The 23,974-nt window shown below is 43.7% G+C and overlaps 1 protein-coding gene across 12 annotated transcripts in view; it reads left to right on the top strand.

Moving 5' to 3' along the window:
- Positions 1 to 23,974, top strand: part of rap1gapb (RAP1 GTPase activating protein b) — a 96,523-nt gene that overhangs the window by 63,404 nt on the left and 9,145 nt on the right. For 7 of the 12 annotated variants that reach the window (XM_070958609.1, XM_070958602.1, XM_070958600.1 and 4 more), the window contains 14 exons: positions 8,947 to 8,994; positions 11,887 to 11,925; positions 12,109 to 12,294; positions 13,111 to 13,214; positions 17,034 to 17,112; positions 17,198 to 17,251; positions 17,327 to 17,410; positions 17,499 to 17,599; positions 18,077 to 18,206; positions 21,192 to 21,347; positions 21,521 to 21,592; positions 21,696 to 21,782; positions 22,053 to 22,205; positions 23,713 to 23,844. In XM_070958609.1, coding sequence (XP_070814710.1) covers positions 8,956 to 8,994; positions 11,887 to 11,925; positions 12,109 to 12,294; positions 13,111 to 13,214; positions 17,034 to 17,112; positions 17,198 to 17,251; positions 17,327 to 17,410; positions 17,499 to 17,599; positions 18,077 to 18,206; positions 21,192 to 21,347; positions 21,521 to 21,592; positions 21,696 to 21,782; positions 22,053 to 22,205; positions 23,713 to 23,844 — 1,416 coding nt within the window. In that variant the 5' untranslated portion in view covers positions 8,947 to 8,955. Of the gene's footprint in view, positions 1 to 267; positions 5,675 to 7,285; positions 7,322 to 8,946; positions 8,995 to 11,886; positions 11,926 to 12,108; positions 12,295 to 13,110; positions 13,215 to 17,033; positions 17,113 to 17,197; positions 17,252 to 17,326; positions 17,411 to 17,498; positions 17,600 to 18,076; positions 18,207 to 21,191; positions 21,348 to 21,520; positions 21,593 to 21,695; positions 21,783 to 22,052; positions 22,206 to 23,712; positions 23,845 to 23,974 lie in introns of those variants that run through there. The other 5 variants (XM_070958605.1, XM_070958604.1, XM_070958610.1 and 2 more) reach the window with 3 other exon arrangements.

Raw genomic sequence — 23,974 nt, 5'->3', positions numbered from 1 at the left:
CAGGGCATATTTGGACACATCATCAGTAAAAGCACAGGTGCAATTAAAGGATGGAGTCTTAAATTTTCAAGTCTGTCTTTAAACAACAGTCAGGTGCCCGTGCAAATAATAAAACAGGTTTTGCTTGCTGTCATCATTCCTCCTGTTTGCACTGGCCTTTAGGAGGTCTCGTTCTAATGTCCAATGAAGTTATCTTACTAACAAGTATTGCCTGCTCAGCTCTTATTCCTCTGTGCTGTAGGTTTCAGAGCTGCATACCTTCAGTAGGAACGAGTGCCACAGACATCTAGAGGGGAATTCATAAAGAATTTAGAGATAGACAAACACATTGTTGGTTGTGGTCATTTCATGGGATTTGTTGTCAGCAAGACCAATATAGAGTAACGTCAGCCTAACCCTTTAAGGAGAGAGGTCAGATCAGTGTTGGCCATTTGTGATAGCATGAATCCAGCTAATTTTAGCACTGAAATAGTGTTATCAGTCAGATTTTAATTCCTTATACTTCCCTGGTTTCCTCCCTCTTCTTTGCTCATCATATTCTTCAGCTGTTACACGCAGGTGAAAAGTGTCTCTAATGTCCTACACCCCCGGTGGCTGTTGGCAGGCTGTTGTCTCTTCTGACAGAAGAGTTTGTGCCCTCTGTCACAGGCTTCTGGGACGAATATAGATCTGCAGCAGTTGCTCCGCTCTAACACAGTACATACCAAAGGAGGCACATTGACGTTATTTTTACCTCACATGCAGTGGAAATTTGTAAGGGATTAATAATCTGTAGTTATATATGGAGCTGCACAGAATAGGCTTGCAGGGATACATTTGTTTTTCAAATGTTGTCTCCAGGTGAGAAGTGTTCTCGTTTATGTAATTTGTTACGGTAAATCGAACAGCTAATGATTTTATAATGTTAAAAGTTATATGGAAAGCAAGTGCCAAACTGCACAGTGTATTTGTAGTGGCAGGGTTCCTGCAGTGCGTATGTAGAGCTATAGGTTGCACACAGTGGGGCTGTTAGAGCCTTAAACAAGACGGCAACACTTCACAGTTTACTGCTGCTGGAATAGCCAGTGGTTGAAGTTAAAAGCTCTTTAAGTAATTCAGCCAAGAGAGAGTTTGTGGACGGAGCAGAGCTGACTTAAGGACTTAAGATGACCTCAAGTAGTAGTAGTAGTAGTAGTAGTAGTAGTACTATTCAGACATTATGCTGCGTTTGACATACTGAAAGGTGCTGCGATGGTGTTTTCATTGTACACATATGGTATTAATACCCCGATGTTGGGCTGTAAGTTGCAGTGGAACCTTTGCACACAGACAAAACTACAGAGATTTCATATGTCTCTTCTTAGTTTGAAACTGTAAAACTTTACTTTTCACCTTTTCGAGTCAGACACCTTGCTTCAGTGTGTTATAACGAAGTGATCAGAGCTGACGACCTGAAGGTTTTTGTGTCTACAACACAGGAGTCCCTTTCCCAGCAAAGCCACAGATTCGTCCGCACGTGGATCCACACGTTTGCTTCACGTCCGATTATCACAAAAACCCCAAAGTTCGGTTTGTTTTAAAGGGGAGCTCCACCGATTTTGCACATTGAAGTCTGTCAACAGGTGTTGGTGAGCACTGCTGTGATAAAAGCTTGTATGAAGCCTTGTGGCTGCACAGAGAGCGGCGGGGGGGCTGATAAATTGCCTCCAGTGATGTCACTTGACTTGAAGAAGTGAGTTTTACAACCCTCTGTGGCCCACTCCTCATCTCTGCTTGACGCTCACAACTCGAGCCGCTGCTGGCACGGCGTCCCTGAATCTCCAAGCGAACTGCTGGTGCCTTGTGGGTAATATCAGCGCCGGGGTTTGACAGAGGAAGCTTGGAATAAAAAAGAGGGCATCTCTACGTACCCCTGCATCGACGCTGATCTTTTTCTTAAACTTTCCATTGTGAGTAACATAATGTATTCTGTGCGCCTAAATGAGTGCTGCTTTAATGATTTCATTAACATGCTCACCTTGTTGAGCGGGAACAGAGGGGTACTAATGGATTCAGCAGCTTTATGCTGAAAGTTCAAGGTTTTTGCTTCCCGAGTTCCTAAGATAAGGCGGTTAGTGATAATAATGCACCACACATACAAACGCCCAGCAGAAGTTAATAAAAAATGCAAGAGCTGTTCTGTGTTATAAGGAGGGTTACGGTGCCTCTTTGTCTTAGCCGATTGTTCACTGCTTGTGCCAGAGTGAAGGCAGTAAGGAGCTCCGCTTCAGCGCATAGAAAGCCCAGCAGCAGTTCTGTAGACCTCAAGCTCTGTGCAATCAACCACCTCCTCTGAGGCATTGATGGGGTGGAGGGGGGCCATCTGTGGGAGCTACATTCGTGCCCCCCAGGCCCCAGTGGCCACAGCGAGGTCAGGCTAGTCTATGGAGCCAGACCTGATGAATGGACCCCGATGGATTCTCTGTGCCTGAAATGATAGGCTTCTGTGCCCATTGATTGGCTCTCTTTGAAGTGTAGTTTTCCATTTTGCTGTATTGCCTTTGAGGATGCGGCGAACCCACAGAACATAAATTGCGGGTGGGGAGTGAGTCGGCGTGGGGATATTGCTTTGGATGCAAATTGTCAATTTGTCTGTGGAAATTCAAATGGGGCTCTGGTTATGAGGAGTTTAAGAAACGCTGAAATCTGAGCCTCAGTTCGCAAACTGGGGAGAAAGGTGCGAACTGCGTGGAGCACGGATATTAAAACCCCTCATACGTATTCACTCTCATGTGTTTTGACTCACTCAGCCGTTCAGCCAAGCCAGTCAGTCGATCGATGAATCAGTTGATCAGTCAGCCATTTACTCGCTCTTGCACTCCCACCACCTCTCTTTCTTAGGTGCACAAACATCACTGTTAATCAACTCAGAGAAAAAAAGAGATGTGCAGCTCTCAGCCCCTCAGGCATTCAAACAGTTATAGCGTATTCACTGCAGAGGCTCCATATTGTCTCTGAGGGCAGGAGACGAAACGTGAGCTGCTTCCAAGTCCAGCTTGATGTTATGACCGGGTAGATCAAGTATATTTTAGTAGGACCCAAGTGGCAGACAAAGGCACCAAAACGAAAAGAGACGTTCAAAACACAGTGGTTTATTATAGTGAACAAAACAGAACCAGTATAACCAACAAAATGCAATCTAATAACCAAACACAAAATCAGCCAAACAACAAAAGGTCAACTACACCGTGGTGAGTGGGTAGGAACTAAACACACTAAACACTAAAAAATAAATGAGAATAACAGGTAAAACAAGAAATTATGATGAAGCAAAGACATGCTCAACAGCGGCTAGGAATACAACAGTGTCTATGAAGCGCGAGACAAGGTATGGCTGCTTAAGACCCCGTTTACACTTAGTGAAAACGGATATGTTTTCATGTGGTTTGGCCTCTCGTTTACATGCAAACAGAGTTTTTTTCATGGAAAAAAAACTCCGGCCAAAGTGGAGATTTCTGAAAATGCCGGTTATTTGTCGTCGTGTAAACTGGGTTAAACGGCGTTTTAGGTTCCGAAACGTCACAACATGCGACTGAATACTTAACGTCATGTGAGCGACCTATGTTTACACTCGCGCCCATAGGTTTGGCACCGTTATGATGCGCTCGATGGCGTATTTATCCGTGTTCATGTAAACAACATTTTTGAAAACGATGTTGTGTGCACGATGTTATTTTTGAAAACAGAGGGGCCAAAATATCCGTTTTCCAAAACACCCTGCTACGTGTAAACGTAAGGTAAGTGCAGGAAGAAAATCAGTGGATGAGCGTCAGGTGCGCCGTCTGCCCTCTGCACAGCCAGGCCACACCTCCACTGCGGAAACAGAGGAAGAGAAATACAACAACCCCTAACAGACACAAACACAAAACACAATGTCAAAAAAGCACAATCTAACAGCTGAAGTTCTTCACTGCATATTGTTCCATTCGATCTCAGCACATATTTTAGTCACCAAAACCAAGCAGGGTTCTACAACAGAGGGCTGACTTTCCGAACAGCTTGAGCCGAAATGTCGCACTCGCCAACTCAGCTTTGCTATCAGTATGCTTTATAACTGAAACAATGTCAGTTCTCATACTGTGAATCTGAGTAGTAATTAATATCGCCCTCATAGTTTGCCATCATAGAACAATTTTGCATGATAATCAGTCAAGTATGTAATTAGTATTCAGCTGTCATCAGTGAACGTTCTCAAATCCCAGTGTGGCATTCAGCTAAAGCCGGTTGGACCTGAGTAAAAAGATCACCAGTGACGAACTGTAACCTCAGGATGAGACGGCGTTCAAACAGCTGGCCCGTAACAGAGCAGTGCTGAGAGTTACTTCTGTTATATCAAACCTGTACTTTGTGGACTTTTTATTCCAACTCAGCAATCTCTCCACCTTCCATTGATTTTCCTCAAGTGAAATAAACGCAGGAGGTCATCTGACAGGTGAACCACAAAAAATGCGTAACATATATGGGGAGAAAATGTCATCCTGAAAGCTTTCAGTGTTTTTTTGTTCTGTTTCGGGAAGTAGGTCAGTGTTTGTTGATATCTGATGTTGGCCTGATGGAGAAAGCTGCACAGAAAAGACTTTCGCAGACCAACAGCTCTCGTCTCATCCCTCAGTGCCTCCCTTGTCTTTTTTATCTCTCCCTTCGTCCTCTGTCTTCCACTGCTCTCACGTCATACCCGTGCTTAACCACGCACAGATGATTTTGGAGGTGCTGAGGTCGGCTCAGCCCTCCATCGGGCACATGCCGGGAACTGGGCTGCTCGCCTGTCTCACACATGTCCCCTGGTGGAAGTGATAACACTTAAAGCTTTCACGTTGTTGCTTTCTTACCAAGAGGACGGTGCCTGCTGCATTCCCATGTTGTAAAGATATCTCAGCAAGAAAAGGGGTCATGTGAGAAATAGAAGCTCAGAATCAGCACTTTCTATCTATATGAGCACTCAAGGTATAATCACCCCACATCTCAGCATGTGCTGTAAACATAAAATGTATGGGAAATTTCCAGGTTTCTCCTTAATTACGTTGGAGGTAAAATAAACATCTACACTGACCTGTTTTCATGTTTCTGTCTGCCTCTCTGTGTGGAGCAGAGGAGACATGTTTCTGAGAGGGAAACATTCCTGAGAAATATGAGATGAAAGAAAAGAGGAAGAGAATAGTCTCATATTGTGATACAAAAAAAAAAAGAGAACTATGCAGTCTTTTGTGTGTCCACATGCGAGTGCATTAAAAAGAGAAGATAGCTGTGCACAGGGAGGGAAGAAACATTGTTCCTCCCATCCTCCTACTTCCTACTGAACAGCTGTGTGAGTCTATGGGAGGGTGCGTGAAAAAAGGGAAGGAAGGGAATTGATATTCTCAGATTACAGCACGTGCTTCTACCTCACGCGCGCTGATGTATGGATTCTGATGGACACCTATCGAGTTTTCCGTCCTAGTTTATTGCCTGAGCGACAGTGAGTGTGAAGCGTCTTTGTCAATCTCGCCTTTCTCCTCGTGGCTGACAGTGACATCAACACCCTCGCTCTTGTCAGCTTGCCTGCGTTCGTACTTGTGGAATGATGACTGAGCTCAGGATAGCTCAGAATGCCTCACTGGATGGACTGCTCAGCAGTCCCCCCAGTAAGCCTTTTCTCAAGAGACGATGCCTCAGTGATGTGAGTATTTTTCACTTGCTGGAAGTGAGAGATTCTTTTCGCTCTAGTTATTGTTGCTTGTTTAATTCTTAAGGTAGCTCAGAGACAGAGGTATGTCTGTGTGGTGCTGCAGAATGGTAGATTTGTACATACATGCTCCACCGCTCTTTAGGATCTGTTTTTTAACCGCATATGAACAGAATCGACTGTGTTTGTGTTTGGGGAGAAACTTCCCACACAGACGAAATGCAATTAGCAAATTCTGTAATTATGCTATTTTTATGAGATCATATGTGTACATAGCTACGGTTTGCATTCTGCTGCACTCACTCCAGCGGTGCACTGCTTTCTTTCCTTCTCAGGAGACGTTCAGCCTGATAATCTGGTCAGCATAAGACAGTGTTTGTTGATGTTTGTTTTGCAGTCAGGAGAGCAGTATCTCCCTGAATATCATATGGCATTGTTTACTTTCACATCCAACAATGGACTGAGGCACCTCTGGCTTTACAAGGCCTGGGTCAGGTGTGTGTGTTTGTGTGTGTGCTTTTATGAGCGGCGATATGTGGAAGTTAAGTATGTTTTAGTAAATGCACGTGTGTAGATGTTTATATGCATGCATGTGTATGCTTTCCTGTGGTTTTGTGTGTGTGTTTGTGTTTTGCGAGCCCTGCAGTGCCCCTCAGTAAATTTAAGCTGTCATGTGGAAACATCAACTTGGCACTTCAGTCCACTTGTGTTACATGGTGAACAGAGGGCCCACCCCACAACAAGCAGCGCCATCAGGGCTGCTGCGATCCTCTTCATCTCAGGTTGAGGCTGCTTAACATTTCTAACATGGCCTCTGCAGATGAGGAGCACAAGCCTCAGGGTGTTTTCTTCGACTTTAACAAGTACCAATACCTGTGCTAAGTGGACAAAAGGCTGAATTATGTTCTGCAGCGGCGCATGGCTGAGGTGTGATTATAAACCCAGTAGCTGGATTGAAGTCTTTATCTTATGAGCAGCACTGGTATCAGTCCACCATCTGGACATATGTTGATTACAAAACATCAAGATTATACCACGGCTGACATGAAGTCCAGTTGCCAGGCCAATTCATGCCAATTTCTTTTTATTTCCTGCCTTGTACACTCCCTATCTGGCTGTTGCTTTATAGGCTAAGTGTGTCTCATTCACACATTCATCTGACTGTGCGCTTTAGACACCAAAATCATAGCATCGTCTTCCAGCTAATTTGGCCGCTGCACGCAGTCAGATGAGCTGTTGGCTGTAGCAACAGTGAGAAGCACTGTGGAGCTTTGAGGCTCTTTTTTCCCCCAAGAGTTACTTGTTTACAGTGTGTTTGTCTTCAAGTGTGGAGGAACGATTCTCCCGGAGTTGAATGGAGGCTCAGTGATGCTGGTGTCAAGTGAGGTGGGGGATTGCAATAGAGATCGCTGTCATAGTGAAATAAAGAATTAGGGGGGTGTCAGAGATACCAGCAGGGGATCTTCTGTCTTGAGACTGCACAGCCAGCTTTCACAGTGAGCGCAGATGAAGGATGAATGAGTATCGAGGACAGCAGAGGAAGCATATCAACACCACAGTCAAACCCATGTACCTCTCTGGATCTGTGTCAACTCTCCTCCCCAGACCTCGGACCTGTTTGCCATGATCGAGAGGATGCAGGTACTGTAAGTGGTCCCCAGGCTCTGCTTTCTGTGCTCGCCGCCAAAACTCGTCCGTTCTTCCTCCCAGGCTTAAATCAAAGAGCACCCTCTGAATTTCACTCACTTTGGACATAAAACTTGCATTTACTTCTATTTTGAGACTCCCCTTACTCTGCTTTACCTGCTATTTTTGGATCCCAGTTCACAACCCTGCTACTGCAATACTTTTATGTGCATGCCCATGTCTCCCTCTCTTTGCCATTTATGTGTTTTTTGGTTTTTGCAGGTCCTTTGGACACCTAATGCCTCTGAATGTGCTGAACAGAACCTCTTGTGTTTTCGCTTCACAGCTGTGAAAAAAGCGTTGTCATGTTTTTCAATCCGCTGAAGCGGATTTGTAGGAGTGCAGTTTGTTTGTAGCTCGTGGTTCAACTCGTTAGACTAAGCAGGAGCAAGACCAGTAGATCCTGAGAATGTCTCCTATAGGCATCCACAGATTTTCCCTTTTGACTGAATCATAATTTGTTTATTTTTTTAATTTTGATCTTAGATTACGTATTCTGTGAACTCACCAAAGGTATTTTTCTCCTCTCAGTGGTCAAAGACCTCATGAAACTCACCTTTTAGCTTGGCCATTGACCCCTGTTTTCAGGGTCAACTTCACTTGAAAAACTGGAAACACCATTTTACCCAGCATAGTCTACTATGATAATACCTTAGCTGGAAGCATAGTATATATGAAAACATTATTTAGGTTTAGAATATGTGAAACACTGGAGAGACTCAGACAGCAACATCTTTTGCAAGTTTTACTGCTGGAACAAAGAAGGATCACATGTGTAACAGTCACAGCACTCTGGAGTTGCTGACAACTGATTTAAAAACTGATTCATTGGTAACAGGTGATAGTATCATGATTGGGTATGAAAGGGGCATCCTCGAAATGATTGCTTTGTGTTTTCATTCACATTTTCCACAGCATCCCAACGTTTTTTGAATCTGGGTTGTAATTATTCGCAATGCATTTTCTCCAACCAAAAGCCAAGGCAATGAAGGAGGAAAGGAGAAGCTGAAACAGTGAACTATTGTTCAAAGGATGAATCTAATGAACGTATTTCCAATTTCCGTTTGATTCATCTTCTTTAGCCCTAAAAGAATCTAATTCATACATTTTGAATTATGCTGCAGGGTATTCCACACAAAGGGGTCACTGATCAGGAGTGCTTTGTTTCTCATCTCTCGTTTGGAAACTGTCAGTAGAGTCAGCAGAATAGCAGTGGAGAGTGGATGGAAAGCCCTGTTTCATTTTTTGCCCTTTAGTGGAAATATGGTCAATGATATCTGCACCATGGCTTGATAGAAACACCTTCCCTGTTCTCATGGACTCATGCTTATCTTTTCTCCCGCCAAGATATCCCTCCTCTTTACTTCCTCTTTCTGTGGCCCATCTGGTGATTGAGCTTGTGTTATGTAAACGCGGATCGTTGTCACAAAGAATTATTTCACACTATGCTGTTGCACAAGAAATCTAATGGAACTTGACAATCAAAAATCTCCCATGTGTCTCTTTTCCTTTATTTTTGCACGTCTGAGATATTTCACCTGCTCCCTCTACCTCATTTTTTCTCTCTCTCTTCTCTACAGGGTTTCAGAATGGATGAGCAAAGATGCCCCCTCCCTCCCCCCCTCAAAGTGAGTCGCAAATCCACACATCGCCTCATAGACCAGGGCCTGGTAAAGCATCTGTAATGGCAGAGTTATAAACCTTTCCTTATCTGCTGTCAGACAGGCTTTAGGATGCTCACCGACTGAGTTAAGAACTCGACGGGGACTAGGACTGCAAAATCCTAAGCTGTGCTATTACCTAGACAGGCTAATGCAGCTGGCATTGAAGACTGGGAGATGCTCTCAGCAGGAGGTGTGAAGTGAAGGGAGAAAGGGCCCACAATAGATGGCAATCAGCTGGAAGAAGTACAGGAAAACCATTTATTGCTGTGACAACAATCAGGTGCCTTGCTGAGGTTTTGGCTACCCTCTCTCATATGTTTAATGTGGTTTTAGAGCTCCTATACAAGATATATCCTATAAAGTCACGTTTTCATCAAGCAATTCCGTTCAATTTATTACACATGAGAACATTTATTTTTGTTTTTCCATTGTCAAAAGTTGTGCATTGTACCAATAGAACCACTCCCTTCCTTCCCGTTTTTTCGTCACCCCTCTGTTGAGGTACCTCATGTACCGATCTGGAATTTAAAGATGGTGTTAAACACTGCAGAGCACCGATTGGTCAGAGAGATTCGGTTCTTGTTGACAGGATTTCCAAACTCTCATCTTTTTTCCCGCAGTCTTTTGTCTCGCTCCCTGCAGACAAAACTTGTCTCCTTGTTGGAATAAGCAACCACATACGGAGGAGACAGAACATGAGACATTCAATGTCATCAATTGTGATCTTGTTTTTCAAAGACTTGTGTACCTCGTTGTGCAATGTAATGTGAAGTGACATAAATGCGAGCGGTGCAGAAGAAAAGGTTTGCAGGAAGTTGTCAGTCTGGCAGTAAATGTATAGTGAGGGTCACAGTATGTCAGTTGCAGCATTTATAAATGCTGCAGCTTCTCAAGACCAAGAAAAGCCTCATCTGTTGTCTCGCAACCTACTGGAAAGGTGAAGGGGGTTAGTCTCAAAGCCCCGCTAACAACAAGCCCGCCTACATTCAAGAGTACTGTTTGTGGTGGAAACACAAAACAGTATTGTAGGAATGGACTGGGTACGGGTTTCGAGGGTACCACAAGTGTTTGGTGGAAACATGACTATAGCCTTGAAAGAAAAGTCCCACAGTCCTGTTGGCCTGAATAAGTAAAGGGCAATTACACACGACAGAGTAGCTATCAGTGATACACTATATGGCTAAAAGTAGGAGAACACCTGACAGTACACACATGTCTGACTCTTGAACATCTCATCCCAAAACCATGCACATTAATAAGCTCCTGCAACAGCCAGCTCAATGTGTGATGTTTGAACCTAGCTCGAGGGATTTCTTTTCCATTCAGCCACAAGGACGTGAGTGAGGTTGGACACTGATGATGGCCGATAAGGCCTGGCTGGTTATACGTCCCAGAGGTGTTGGCTGTGGTTCAGGGGTTCTGTGCAGCACCAAATGGATAATTTCTTTTAGGGTCGGGCTTTGTGCTACTGTCATTTTGACAGAAGTCTTGTCTTAGTTAGGCTACCCTTAATTAGCACTAACAGGCATAGCTCATACAGCTCAATGGCCTCAGACTGAATGTAAACAAAAACATGTGGACTGGCATATACCTTACTGGACATATACTTTGTCTGGGTCAATTTTATTATTTGGTGGTAGCTAAATTTCCTTTGAATAACTGCACAAATATTGACATTGTAAAGGAGCTTTTTCAGCAACCCTTAACATCAGTAAAACCACCAGGCTTTGCTATCGGCCCCTTTTTAGAGTGCTACAATGAGCAATGTCTTGTGTCTAGACCCAGCATTTTTATCTGTGCTAGCGGCTCCGTGGAGGGCAATATCGACCTGACAGTTGGTCGGTCAATTCACCACTTTGGCCCTACATGAAATATCTGGAGAATTATTGAATGTATTGAATGAATGAATTGAATTTGTCATGAAATGGTCCCCAGATGATGTAACCTATTAATTTTAGCGATTCCTCGACCTTTTCTACCACCACCATGAGGTTGACATTATTGTTTTTAAGTGATTTTGATTGATTTTTCCTTTAGTACCGCCTCCATCATAGATGTAAATGCAGTGACATAAGAAAGGGTGTATTGTGTATAAGGATTATCACTTTCACTTGTTTGGAAAAAAAACCCTTCTGCCATGAATTGCCTGTAGCTTGTGCTGGAACAAGCCCAGGCATGCTCTGCTCGGCATTCTTGGGAAACGGAGAAAACCACAGTCTGAAATTGAGGGAAAGTGGCTTCGTCAAAGAAGTAAATTGCAGCGTGAGGTCACCGAATGGTTTCAGGAGGAGCTCAAAGAAAAAACACCAGATAAAAGCCGCTGAACTGAATAGAAATGACAGGGTAGAATGAGAAATGTTTGTTTGTTGTTATGTGACGTCCAATGTGTGCAGTAGCTGCCAGTAGCTGAAAATAAGCTCCTTTCACACCAGCACATGTATATCCAGCAGGGTCCAAGTCACTATCCGTTTCATATTTAAAGGTCATGTCGATGTCGCTTTTTCATGCCAAAAACAAGAGGTTTTGGCACCCAGTCTTTGAAGGTTAGAAAATATTTGCACTCGTAGCAAATAACAGATTGAAGCCTCAGATAGCTGTTAGTTGCTGACAAAAAGGAGCTACGGATTCAAAAGAGAGGACTGTGAGATATTTGTCACTAAGGCTGCTAATGTGGCCTCTGTCACTTTGCAGGATAAGAAAAGTAACTCTAAAACATGAAGAACTGGATGCTGCTGTAGTTAATATTCTGTCACAGTGTTTGTGCTCATTGTTATTTTCCTCAAAGAACCAAAACTGAAAGTATGACTAGAAGCGGCTGTTTGTCAGTTTGACTCATATTGGTTTCCCTCCCTGCAGACAGAAGAGGACTACATCCCTTATCCCAGCGTTCATGAGGTACATACTGTGTACTCTCTGCACAAATAACTCACATTGCACATTATAAATTTCATAGATGTCAGAAACTATTTAAACTGTGAAAGCAAAGCACACATTTTTCAGCAGTGCTTGATGCAACACACCAACTATAAGTTGCTCATCAGTATTCTTTTCAACATTATCGTTGTTCATCGCTGTCAGGTTCTGGGTCGCACTAGTCCTTTTCCACTCATCCTGCTGCCCCAGTTTGGAGGCTACTGGATCGAGGGGACCAATCATGAGCCTAAAGACCCACCAGAGGCTGATCAGCCCCCCTGTCCTACCTCCCACATCAAACTGGAGACAAACAGCACCGCTAAGATCTACAGGAAGCAGTTCATGGGCAAGGTAAGGCTGTGAGGAAGGGCAAAAAATACTGGTCTGGATTGACTGGCCTCTTAAAATGTTGAACTGTGTTTGTGAAAGGTCGCTTGTTTCCATGTACTTTACTTTTCTGATATTGGTGATGTATGCTGCCGCTTCTTGAAATAACATTTACCTCTGAAACATAGTCAATTACCAGATCTCAGCTCACTTGTGTTTGAGTATAATATTTTGTAAAGTGTGTTTGTGTGTGGGTTATCTACCATTCAGCCACCTGCACAGCTGCCTGCAACATGTGGCATTTGCAAAGAGATGAGGACAAAAGACACTGTTTGCTTGTGACATTAAAGGGTTAAAACTCTGAAAATGAATGAACGTTTAGTAGTGATGATCATGACTGATGTTGGTTAAAATACATCATATTTTGATTGCTTTTATGTCCGCTCTTGTAGTTTGAGGACCTTCTTTTATAATCAGGCCGGAGGGTTAATATCAAACTCTGTGTTCCTCTTGAAACTATAACTAAAAAACTCAAAACCAACCACTGCCATGTGATTCTAAACTGTGAAATGAATTGCCTGCTTGTAAATACAGTATACCTGCTGTATGCCTCAGCAGCACGTTCAGGATAAGATTTGTAAAAATGTATAGACTGCAGCTTGTTTCACGCCTTCTCCTCAAGGGCAGCTCAACTACTTTCCTTAATTAAAAGACTTATTTTCTGTAGCTCTCTCCATTTCTAATTTATCAGAGCGTTTTTTATTATTATGTCACCCACTGTCAGTTGCTGGAGCAGTATTCTTTCTTGCATTAAAGTTTCTTCTGCTTATCTGCCCTCAGGAACATTTTAATTATTACACCATGGATGCTGCCCTGGGCCACTTGGTCTTTTCTATGAAGTATGATGTCATTGGGGATCAAGAGCATCTGCGCTTGATGCTTCGGTACAATTTTCTATTATCTGTGCATCTGACCTGTTTTCTCTCCCTTGTGTGCTTCTTTTACTCACTCATTCCCTCTTTATCACAGATCTCTCCTTGCAATTGCTCTGTGCTTTTACTCAATTTTCTTTGTCTTTTTTTTGTTTCTCTTTCTGTTGTGACCTTTTTCTCACATTGAACCTGCAACAATCAAATATCCATGTAGTGCTGTGATTTTGGCCATTTCCTCATAGGTCTCCCAAACAGAACCGTTCCATATAGAGTATTTTCACGCATGACTTGACTGTTCGGGTAGATTATTTTTCTTTTGCTCAAGAATAGTGTGAAGTCGAGCAAGAATGACACAGAGGAAGAAGAGCATCTCAGTTTTCGCAGGTTGCCTTAGTGATGAATTTTAAAATGTACTTTCCAGCTGGATTCCTGACAATAGGCAGTGCTGAGGGGAGACTTGCCTCTGCTATCAGAAGGCACCCAATACATTTTCTCACCAATTTCAACTTCAATTAACTATGACTTCAGACATCTGCTGCCTATTTTACACAGTGGGAAAGTGTCCAAGCTGCTATTGTTGCAGGATTGTAACTCTTACAAGTGTACTGACTTCTCTTCTACAAAATGACTTTGGATCATTTGTAACATTTTGTTTCTTAAATGGGGCGGCATGGTGGCGCAGCAGGTAGTGCACGTGCCTCACAGCAAGAAGGTCGCCGGTTCGATCCCCGGGTCAGGCGGAGCCTCTGTGTGTGAAGCTTGCATGTTCTTCCCGTGCATGCGGGGGTTCTCTCCGGTTACTCTGGCTTCCTCCCACAGACCAAAAACATGCTCTTTAGGTTAATTGGTGACTCTAAATTGTCCTTAGGTGTGAGTGTGAGCATGAATGGTTGTCTGTCTTCATATGTTGCCCTCCTGGCTCGACTGGCGACCGGTTCAGGGTGTTCCCCGCCTCTCGCCCGTTGACAGCTGAGATAGACTCCAGCCCCCCCGCAACCCCCAATTTCGGATCCAAAATGTCTTTTTTTTTAAAGTAAATTTCATAAGACAGGTCTTTATAAGGGGCTGCACGGTGGCGCAGCAGGTAGTGCGGGTGCCTCACAGCAAGAAGGTTGCCGGTTCGATCCCCGGGTCAGGCGGGGCCTTTCTGTGTGAAGTTTGCATGTTCTTCCCGTGCATGCGTGGGTTCTCTCCGGGTACTCCGGCTTCCTCCCACAGTCCAAAAACATGCTCATTATGTTAATTGATGACTCTAAATTGTCCGTAGGTGTGAATGTGAGTGTGATAGTTTGTTTGTCCTTACATGTGGCCCTGCAATCAGCTGGCGACCGGTTCAGGGTGTACCCCGCCTCTCGCCCATTGTAGCTGGGATAGGCTCCAGCCCCCCGCAACCCCAAAAGGGATAGGCGGTATAGATAATGGATGGATGGATGGTCTTTATAAGACCTGGTTCAGTTTGCTCCATCAAGTCACAGTGAGATGAAAAATCACCTAACATACAGCTATATAACAATAAATAGCCCAGAAATGACTCTATTCTTGTATTTTCTTAAAATTAACATTTAGTATTATCAATAAAACTAACAATAATACCATCACAGACATGGAAACGCTTCTGCTTCTGTGTCCTTAGAACCACAACAAATCACAGGCCAGACTCCAACAGCGATTTGTTTTATTTATGTTCTTGGAGTTGTGTAATAATGTGAGCATAAGTAAAAGTGTCAAAATGTCTGTGTGCTACAGCATCAACACTCAAGCTTCCCAGTTTTAATGGTGACTTTGCAAACTGTGCCACAAAGTACATAACAATCAGTGCACTTCATCTCTGCTGTACAAGTGTAATGCCTCCCGCCCACCATCGCCAAACCCGTGCTCGCTCACTGAAATCTACTCCTTCACATTCTGCCAAAGACAGACGAGGGGGAGAGAAGCAGAACTGAGCGCACCATGCAACCTGTGAATTAATTTTAGCAGCCGAGAGGCTCCACTCCAGATTTTAATAGCTGCGGTCCCTCTTTGTTAATGGAGCTTTTGAGAGGATGAGTACGTCGCGCGATAACAGTCACTCAGCCCACAACGTTTTTTACCTAGAGAAGTTTCCAGCGGGTGTGCACCACCCACGGTCACCCCATCACCCCAGTCAAACTCAGTCACCTCAGTCAGTGTAGTCACAGGTACTGACTCACAGTCCATATGTAAAGCAGAGATAAGAGATAAGTCATAATCTCTTTTTATTTTACTGTTAATGCCCACTGTAAAAGCCTCATGCATAATAATCACAGGTTGCGGGGACTCACTAAGCCCTTCTCCCCTTTCTTACTGTGCCCCTGTTATGCACATTTGCAGTTTACTATGATAACGGTGGCAGATTAACAACCCATAATTTCTAGGATTTTTCCAAAAATGGGTCCTTGATTTGAGACAGAGGGAGACAAAAGCAGCCTTCTCACTTCCAGCCAGCAGTCGTTGGTTGTTCTAGCTAACTAAGCTAACGTTAGCCATGAGTTGGTTGAAAGTGCTGTCTGACTAATGTTTCCATCTGACTAATTTTAAAAGGAGAAATTTGTAAAAAGGTTTGATAACTGCTCACTTGCTGCATGTCCAGGCAAAAAGTCAGCATCCTCACCAGTTTACGATCCATGGAAATAAAGAAACTGCATTGTTATGCTTTGCAGTGTAAAGCTAGTTAGATGTACTATTATTATTAGTTAGGATTTGCCTGTTGTTTAAACCATGATTTCAAGTTTGTTCCTGATTTCTAATGTTATAAGAGAAAAAGCTTTGAGGAACCCTGGAATACTGTAGGTGTTTGGCAATATTAACACTGTCTCGAGTAACACTGGCAGATGTTGGTGGAGCGTAAACTTCATGCAACAAAAAGCAGCACAAATTGCTAAACTCCGACAGCATCCAGGACCGGCTTCCTCACAGTGAGGGAACACCACACAGTGGATTTGTTTGTTGTAAATGGAGCTTATTATAGCATAACCCAGCATCCTGCAAACTACTGTCACCTAGTTAGATAATGATGTGTGCCTCAGTCTTGGAAGCAACACTGTGTTTCTACTGTAAGTTAGTTAGCCTGACATGCTAAAGTTTGTGTTAGAGCAGTTAAACACTCATTTCAAACCATTCCTTGTTCCTTTCCTCTCATGCTGTTGATTTTTGGGATGGTTAAAAAAAGACACCACCCTCCAAACTCTTTAAATAGCTCGAGTTTGTGTCTAGTGCAGCTCCATGCACAGTGCTTCAACATGTGAAGAAATCCAAAGCTTGAATGGGCAGTCGCTGTTCAATGGAGGGACTTGATGAACATTTTAGTGGACAGCGGTGGCTACTGATGCTTTACAGCCAATAAGGATGTGAGCGGTTTGGTGTGATCCTGCAAAGGTCAATACATTTAGTAACTGCTGCATAACTAATGTTTTGCAGATATGTGTGTTGTGTCAAGGGACAATTAGCACCCAATGCTTATGTTGCCAAGCAGTGATTATTTTTGAATTATTAATAATTACAGATATCACACTAATTATCTCACCAATTTTCTAGACACTTAGATCAACGGATGCAAGAAAGTAATGATGCACATTTGACTGTCTACGAGGCAATCTTGGCTCTAACAAATAAAGAACCACCCGTTCTACATCTGCATGTCAAATCATGATGAATCATGATCGTACATCTGTAGGAAAGGTCCCCTTTGAGCTGGAACTTCACTTCCATGAATACTGAGGATCAAAGAAAGAAATCATTAAAGCAGGAGGATTGCTTTGGATTAGAAAATGAGCAGTGAGCGTTTTGACTTGACTCAGACTGTTTGCCTTTCAGCACAAAGCTAAAAACCTACCATGATGTGATTCCCATTTCCTGCCTTACCGAGTTCCCCAATGTGGTTCAGATGGCCAAGGTATCGCACAGAATATATTGTCAGAAAACTGTATTTCACCGTGTGTTTAAAATGAGAAAAGCTGAATGTGCTTTTTCACTTACAGCTTGTCTGCGAAGAAGTAAACGTGGATAGGTTTTATCCTGTCCTCTACCCAAAGGTAGGCGCCAATCATCACTGTGGTTTTTCCACATATCACTGGCTCCCTGGAAACTTTCTACTCTCTCGTCTGCAGGCATCAAGGCTCATTGTCACCTTTGATGAGCATGTGATCAGCAACAACTTCAAGTTTGGGGTTATTTATCAAAAGTTTGGCCAGGTGAGTGCGCTGCAGAGATACCGCTGCTAATCTTTGCTTTTGAAGTCACGTGTCACTCCTCCTGAAATGTCCTTTGCTTCATCATCAGACAACAGAGGAAGAGCTGTTTGGGAACATGGAAGAAAGTCCTGCCTTTGTTGAGTTCCTGGAGTTTCTGGGCCACAAGATTGAGCTTCATGACTTTAAAGGGTTGGCAGACTTTTCAGTTCAATTTCTTTCCGTTTTCTCAGCAGCAGATTTAAACAGATTGGTTTAATCTCAGCTGCACTCCACCGCATGTCCATCAGAGGCGGGCCATCATTCACTTTGCTATAGATCACAGTTGGCTTTAAATGAATGCCTGAAAAAGGGATTTCGAGTGTCCTGATATTTGTAGTGTTGCTGACATTGTGATTGAGTAGGCAGAAGAAGTGCCCTTGGCATTCCCTCAATGATGGATGAGCGTGGATGGACCGTGTGCTCTGAGAGCACGCTCTTATGTTCCACTCCTAACACCGCTTTGTTTGACTCTCCTCTGTCCTCCTGTTGGCTGCTCACCTCAATTCTCTCCTCACCTTTACTTCACTTTCTTTTCTTTTCTTTTCTTCTACTTTCTTTTAGTTCTCTCTCCTTCTCCCTGCCCCTGCCCTTAAATATCCTCTTTCTTCTCCTCCTTTTCTTCTCCAGGTTTCGGGGTGGGCTCGATGTCACTCATGGGCAGACGGGGACAGAATCTGTCTACACAAGTTTCCATAATAAGGAGATTATGTTCCATGTGTCCACCAAGCTGCCTTACACAGAGGGAGACTCACAGCAGGTATAGTGACATTCCAGTGATTAATTATCAGGGTAACTAATTTGTCTTTTCTGGGCAGTTCACTTGACTAATTGATTTGTAAAGGCCTCTCCTTGTGACTCCCCCACATGTCAGACTGCAGCAGCAGCAGCAGCAGCAGCTAATGGCTCAGGGCTGTAAGATCTGAACGAAGGTCTTTTAATTTAATGCTGATAAAGTAAGACCAGTCATTTGACTGTGAAGAAAATATAAGTGTTTTAAAGAAACAGTTTGATATTTGAGATTTAGATGGGAAGATTAATGCCACTCTAATGCCTACTAAATACTTGACTTACTACTGATTTTGGCCAAAGGAAACAAAATCTGTGTAGGTGGGTTTTGTTACCTTTGGTCAGAGCCAGGCTAGCTGTTTACCTCTGTTTCCAGTCTTTGTGCTAAGCTAAGCTGCCTGGCTTCTGATGGTACCTTCATATTTCCTGAGCAAACATGAGAGTGGTGTTAATATGTTCATCTAACCCTCTGTCAGAAAGTCAAATAAACTTATTTCCCATTTCCCAATGCATCTCTAAACGCCTGTATGTTCTTTACAATTGCAGTGATAAGCATTTGCTAAGCAGTCAGTTTGTTTAAGTTTGCAGGTTTGATGTCCCACTCATCCTGCTGTTCAATAGAAACATAATTTTTTGAGGTTGCAGTAGAATTGCTGTGTTCTCTGCTGGCATTGAAGCTTCGCTGCTGTTGGTTTGTGGCTGGAGACTTTCATCTCTTTGATGCCACATTGCATTAGTCCTCAGCTGTTCGTCGCTGCCTCTTGGAGTGGTTCGAACTTTGTTACCACAGTAACCCTTCACAGACTGTCCATATTGCCGAGGCATGAAGAGAAACGAGGACATAAACAACACCCACATGGGATGATTCATGAGGGAACTCAAGAGAAGGAGGCAAGGTGCGATCCTAGTAACGTAGCGTTATTTCAGGAGGGAGAAAGCGCAGAATTAATGCAGCCACATCTGACTGAATTTGATCCGGTTTGAGCGAATGTACAGTATTAACAGGTTTCAGGTGTTTCAATCCGGCCCCACGCTTACTGAGTTTGTTTTCAAGTGTCTGACTGTCCGTGTTGATGCTTCAGTTTCGCAGTCCATCTGCACAGATGAACATTATCATCTGGGTTCAGAAAGCCTCTGTGCGAGTAAATATTAAAGCTGACAGCTAATAAGCTCAAGGATGATGCAGAAGTAACCTGGCTGCCCTGCGTCTGCAGCCGCATGGATCCTGTTTGGCTCTCAGCCTTCTCTACAGCCTACATGGAAATACATCTTAACACAGATACTGTAACTCAAACTTCGCCTTTAAATATATCAAATGTGGTCTGAGTGTTTCCCACACAAACGACTTCACTTGCTGCTCATTTATGTCTCTGAAACTGTGACCTCAGTTTTCTCTAACTGGCTATTGTTTTGCCCTCAAACTTGTGCTTAGAAGTGTTGCATTCAAATATCCAGCAATTACAGGGGAAATTACAGCTTTTTTATGAAGGATAAAAGTCTGCAGCATTTGTGCATATTTGATAAATGAAGCTTTGGGTTTTAGACTCTTTCCCTTTGAACTTGTGAACATTTTCCATTAGCTTAATATTTTTGGCCTTCAGCAAGTTATGAAAGCTTGCCAGGGCCTGAAACAGATGGTTGATTGTCCTCATGTGTGTCTTTAACAGACTGGCTGTAAAGTCAGACCAATATCTGGACAAGAATCATTTATAAATACCAAAGTAAATGTTTACTGTGCATACAACTCGTCAACTCTTGAGACGTTTTATTGCAGCCCCAGCTAACACTACAGCTGCTACACTATGTCTAATAGCAACAAGTGTGGAGTGGCTTCGGTAAAAGTCCGTACTTTAGTGTTAAATAGCCTGAGGTCTGATGGAGAGTAATCAACACATCCTGCTGTGCTGCCTGTGTCATGATGGTGAGGCTACTAAGGTGGAACATGGGGCCTGGGTCTGTTTTTTCCCACTGTCTGCACTGAGGACGTTTTTGACTGGGTATTATGTTTATCACTGATCTGTATCAACTTGCAAAATCTGATGTATCTGCTTCCACTTACACACTGTGAAATGGTTTGGGTCACGGTGTCATAATGATAAGAATGTATCTCCAGTTTGGAGGGCTGAATAGAATATATTCTGACATTTTGATATCCGCTCGCATTTAAGAGCCTTTTACAGTTTGATTGCTGAAAGAACAGTATTTCTGTGACAGCATCTGTCAAGAATCAACCAGGAAATCTGCCCTGACTCAAAATCCTAATTACACAGATTTTGTCATATTTTTATTTTGATTAATCTTTGCAAGAAGGGGAAAAAGTCCTGTCTTCTCTGATAGCTTGCAAGCTGTCTCAATTAGAGGTCCTAGCAAAAGGCAACGAGGTGACAATGTAGATTTATATTCCAGCAGAGTAGCAAGGTGCCCCTAATGCTTGGCATCACCCAGCTCTTTAGAAGATATTTTTTAGATAAGAATTTAAAACTTCAGTCACTCTGCCCTCCAAGTGCACCAGTGTCCTTTTTCTGCAGAATCACAAACCTTTTTTTTGACTTTGTAGTGCCTCCACAGGTATTCAGATGAATTCATTTTCACACCATCACCAGCCTTTGACAGGTTAAATTATTCCAGCCTGGTCATAGCTGCATTGAAAAAAGAGATAACATGGATTTATGGGGGAGTGGGGGGTCTGTAGGCTGTAGGGCAGCGATACATTCATTCAATCCTTAGCACAAGCTTTAAGAGATAGAAAACATAAGATTTGTTTTGGCTCACAGTTGTGTCATACATCTAAGGATAGAGATCAAAGTCCACCTCTTTGCGGACTATATTTATTCTCAGTCGATCTTTCCTTGCCGGTCCTGGAAGTGAATCTGTGATGGGCCTGTGTTTCTGCTTCTCTAACTGGTTATTTGAGATGTTTCCGCTGTTGCTAGTTTTGCTCATCTGTTCCCTCCAGCTGCAGAGGAAGAGGCACATAGGCAACGACATTGTGGCCATCGTGTTCCAAGAGGAGAACACGCCCTTCGTACCAGACATGATCCAGTCCAACTTCCTGCATGCGTATGTGGTGGTGCAGGTGGAGAACGCGTGCACGGACAATGTCACCTACAAGGTGTGTTTCAAGGACAGCAAATACTGTACCAAGAGTATCTGACCAACAGTGAAACCCATTTTACATTCACTCATTCATTATTCAGGAGCTCTTACTCTACTGTGCAGCCACAAAGGTGGGGTGTGTATCATTTATCAGTGTCATACATGCCGCTCACCTCCTTTCCCCTCCAGGTGTCTGTGACAGCGCGGGATGATGTACCTTTCTTTGGGCCGGCTCTGCCTGACCCTGCCATCTTCAAAAAGGTCAACAGTCACACAAATTTAAAGAAACTCAATTCCCCTTTGCAAGCAGACATCGTAAACCTTCAGTCTCTCCGCCTTTCCGTCTCTACGTTTGCTTCCTCAGGGCCTCGAGTTCCGCGAGTTCCTCTTCACCAAGCTCATCAATGCAGAGTACGCCTGCTACAAGGCCGAGAAGTTTGCCAAGCTTGAGGTGAGATGAGTGCAGCAATGGGATCTGTGCCACAGAGCTGTTGAATGCCCACTTGAGCATCCCAGTTTGCATCCTGGTGGCTGTACTCTGGATAGGAAGTGATTTCTGACAACATAGATTTATCATCATCTAACAACAGCCACAGTGCAAACAAGCCTGAATGCCCAGGTTTATCATCCTTATGTGCTTCTGTCGTGTAAGTTTCACCCATATCACTCACAACTTTTTAGATTTCAAACTCACTGTTAGTACCTGTGTTGATGTTGTCAGGAGCGCACACGATCAGCCCTGTTGGAGACTCTGTACGAGGAGCTGCACATCAACAGCCAGTCCATGATGGGCCTGGGTGGAGACGAAGATAAGCTGGAGAACGGGGCCGGTGGGGGAGGAGGAAGTGGAGGAGGCTTCTTTGAATCCTTTAAGGTACAGCGACATCCCTCATTTGACGAGGCGCGCCGTTAATCTGCATTTCCACATGCATGAGAGAAGAATGGTTATGACTGGAGAAACTTTTAGGATGCTTTCTTTCCCCCTCCCCTGTCTCTTGGCTGGGATTCTGGGTATTCACACATGAGAAAACAAAGCATAGAAAATTTGCAGTATCTCAAAGGACCAGTCCTGTGGCATTTGATTTCCTCACTTGGCTGCGACTGCTGAACTCGGTGTGTTTTCACGTGATGGTGCGGTTTGGAGGCTGGGGAGTGTCCTGTTGTGTATGAAAGGCACTTCTTCTGCTTTGACTGAGAGTGCTCCATCAATGACCATTAGGGTGGTGGAGCGTAGCCTAGCTTCTGAGGCACGGCGGTGGAAGCTGTGATTGTGTGTGCCTGATGAACGATTTAATGACCACTCATTAGGGAGCTGATGATGCAGTTTGCATGTCTCCCTATGGGCAGCAATCCCTCGCTGTTTTTCTCCTCTCTCTCTCTCTCTGTGTAGTTCTCAGCCATCCTTTCTGCATTTCCATGCAACTTCAGAGAAATATACGTATCCACCTTCCTCCCAGTCTCAGCTGTCTCTTTAGAGCCATCCCTTCCTCATGCCTTATCAGTATGAATGTACTCTTGCCCACAATCCTGCCTTTCAAGAGCCATCATGCTGCCTCTCTTCCTCTTCCTCTCCCTCACACCTCCACAAATCACATCTGCAAAGATTTCCCAATTGGTCTCTCGCTTTCCGCCTCTGTCTAACTGCGTAGAATCTGCTGTGCTGCTGTCTCTCCTACTTTCTCTCACTGCCTTCCCTGCTCACGCTGCGCCTCACCGTCCCCTCCCATGACACAAAACCCCACTATAGATGTTCCCGTGTTACATGTCGACTGATGTGGCTTCATCCTCCTCCACCTCAAAGCCCACACTCTCCTCGACCTTCTGTGAACCTACGTTTCATTCACGAAGCCTCTCTCTCCTGCCTGTTGACCTGCACTGCCCCTAGGTGTTCAAAAATAGTCCTGCATACAAACATGCATATGCACATGTAAGCACAAACCACTGTGAGTTCATGTGCACACACGCCCGTACTGTACGCAATATTCACACATATTAGCACTTCACAATAGGTTCAGGATGTAGTTACATTACATGACATTATTGACCTTCATTAAAGTTGGAGGTGTTACAAATAATTTTAATGATGGCTCTGTTCTATTCAAGTGTCCCAGTATGCTGTGACAGTGAGCCAGCTAAATGGAATTCAGCCATTATTAATTTTAAAGGCCGACTGCTACCAAATTGTGAGAATATTCAATATCATCAAAACATACACTCTGTATTAGCAAAGAATATTTGAAATTGACTTAAAATGGAGTGAGCTTGAGTACAAACTCACGTACATGTGGTGTATAATGCTTTGAAAAACCAGTCAGTGTGTTGCGTTTCCACACGATATCAAAGTGGATCCACTGACGATATCTCCTCGTTTCTCTCTGTAGCGGGTCATCCGCAGCAGAAGCCAGTCTATGGACGCCATGGGCCTCAGTAACAAGAAGTCACACACAGTCTCCACTAGTCACAGTGGCAGCTTTACCCACAATCCCGCAGAGAGCCCCAAAACCCCGGGGATTGTAAGTAGCCCATTTTGGTTCGCACGATGCCCACCTGACACATACAATGAGGATACAGTCTATTTTCATCTCTCGCAGCGCAGTGGATATACACACATACAAACTGCTCTAACTCCTATTCTTTCTTATA

This window comes from Chaetodon trifascialis, chromosome 3 (genome assembly GCF_039877785.1).
Source record: "Chaetodon trifascialis isolate fChaTrf1 chromosome 3, fChaTrf1.hap1, whole genome shotgun sequence".
Lineage (NCBI taxonomy): Eukaryota > Metazoa > Chordata > Actinopteri > Chaetodontiformes > Chaetodontidae > Chaetodon > Chaetodon trifascialis.
Note: the sequence above shows the minus strand (reverse complement) of the source record. Positions and strands in the feature narration are given on the sequence as shown.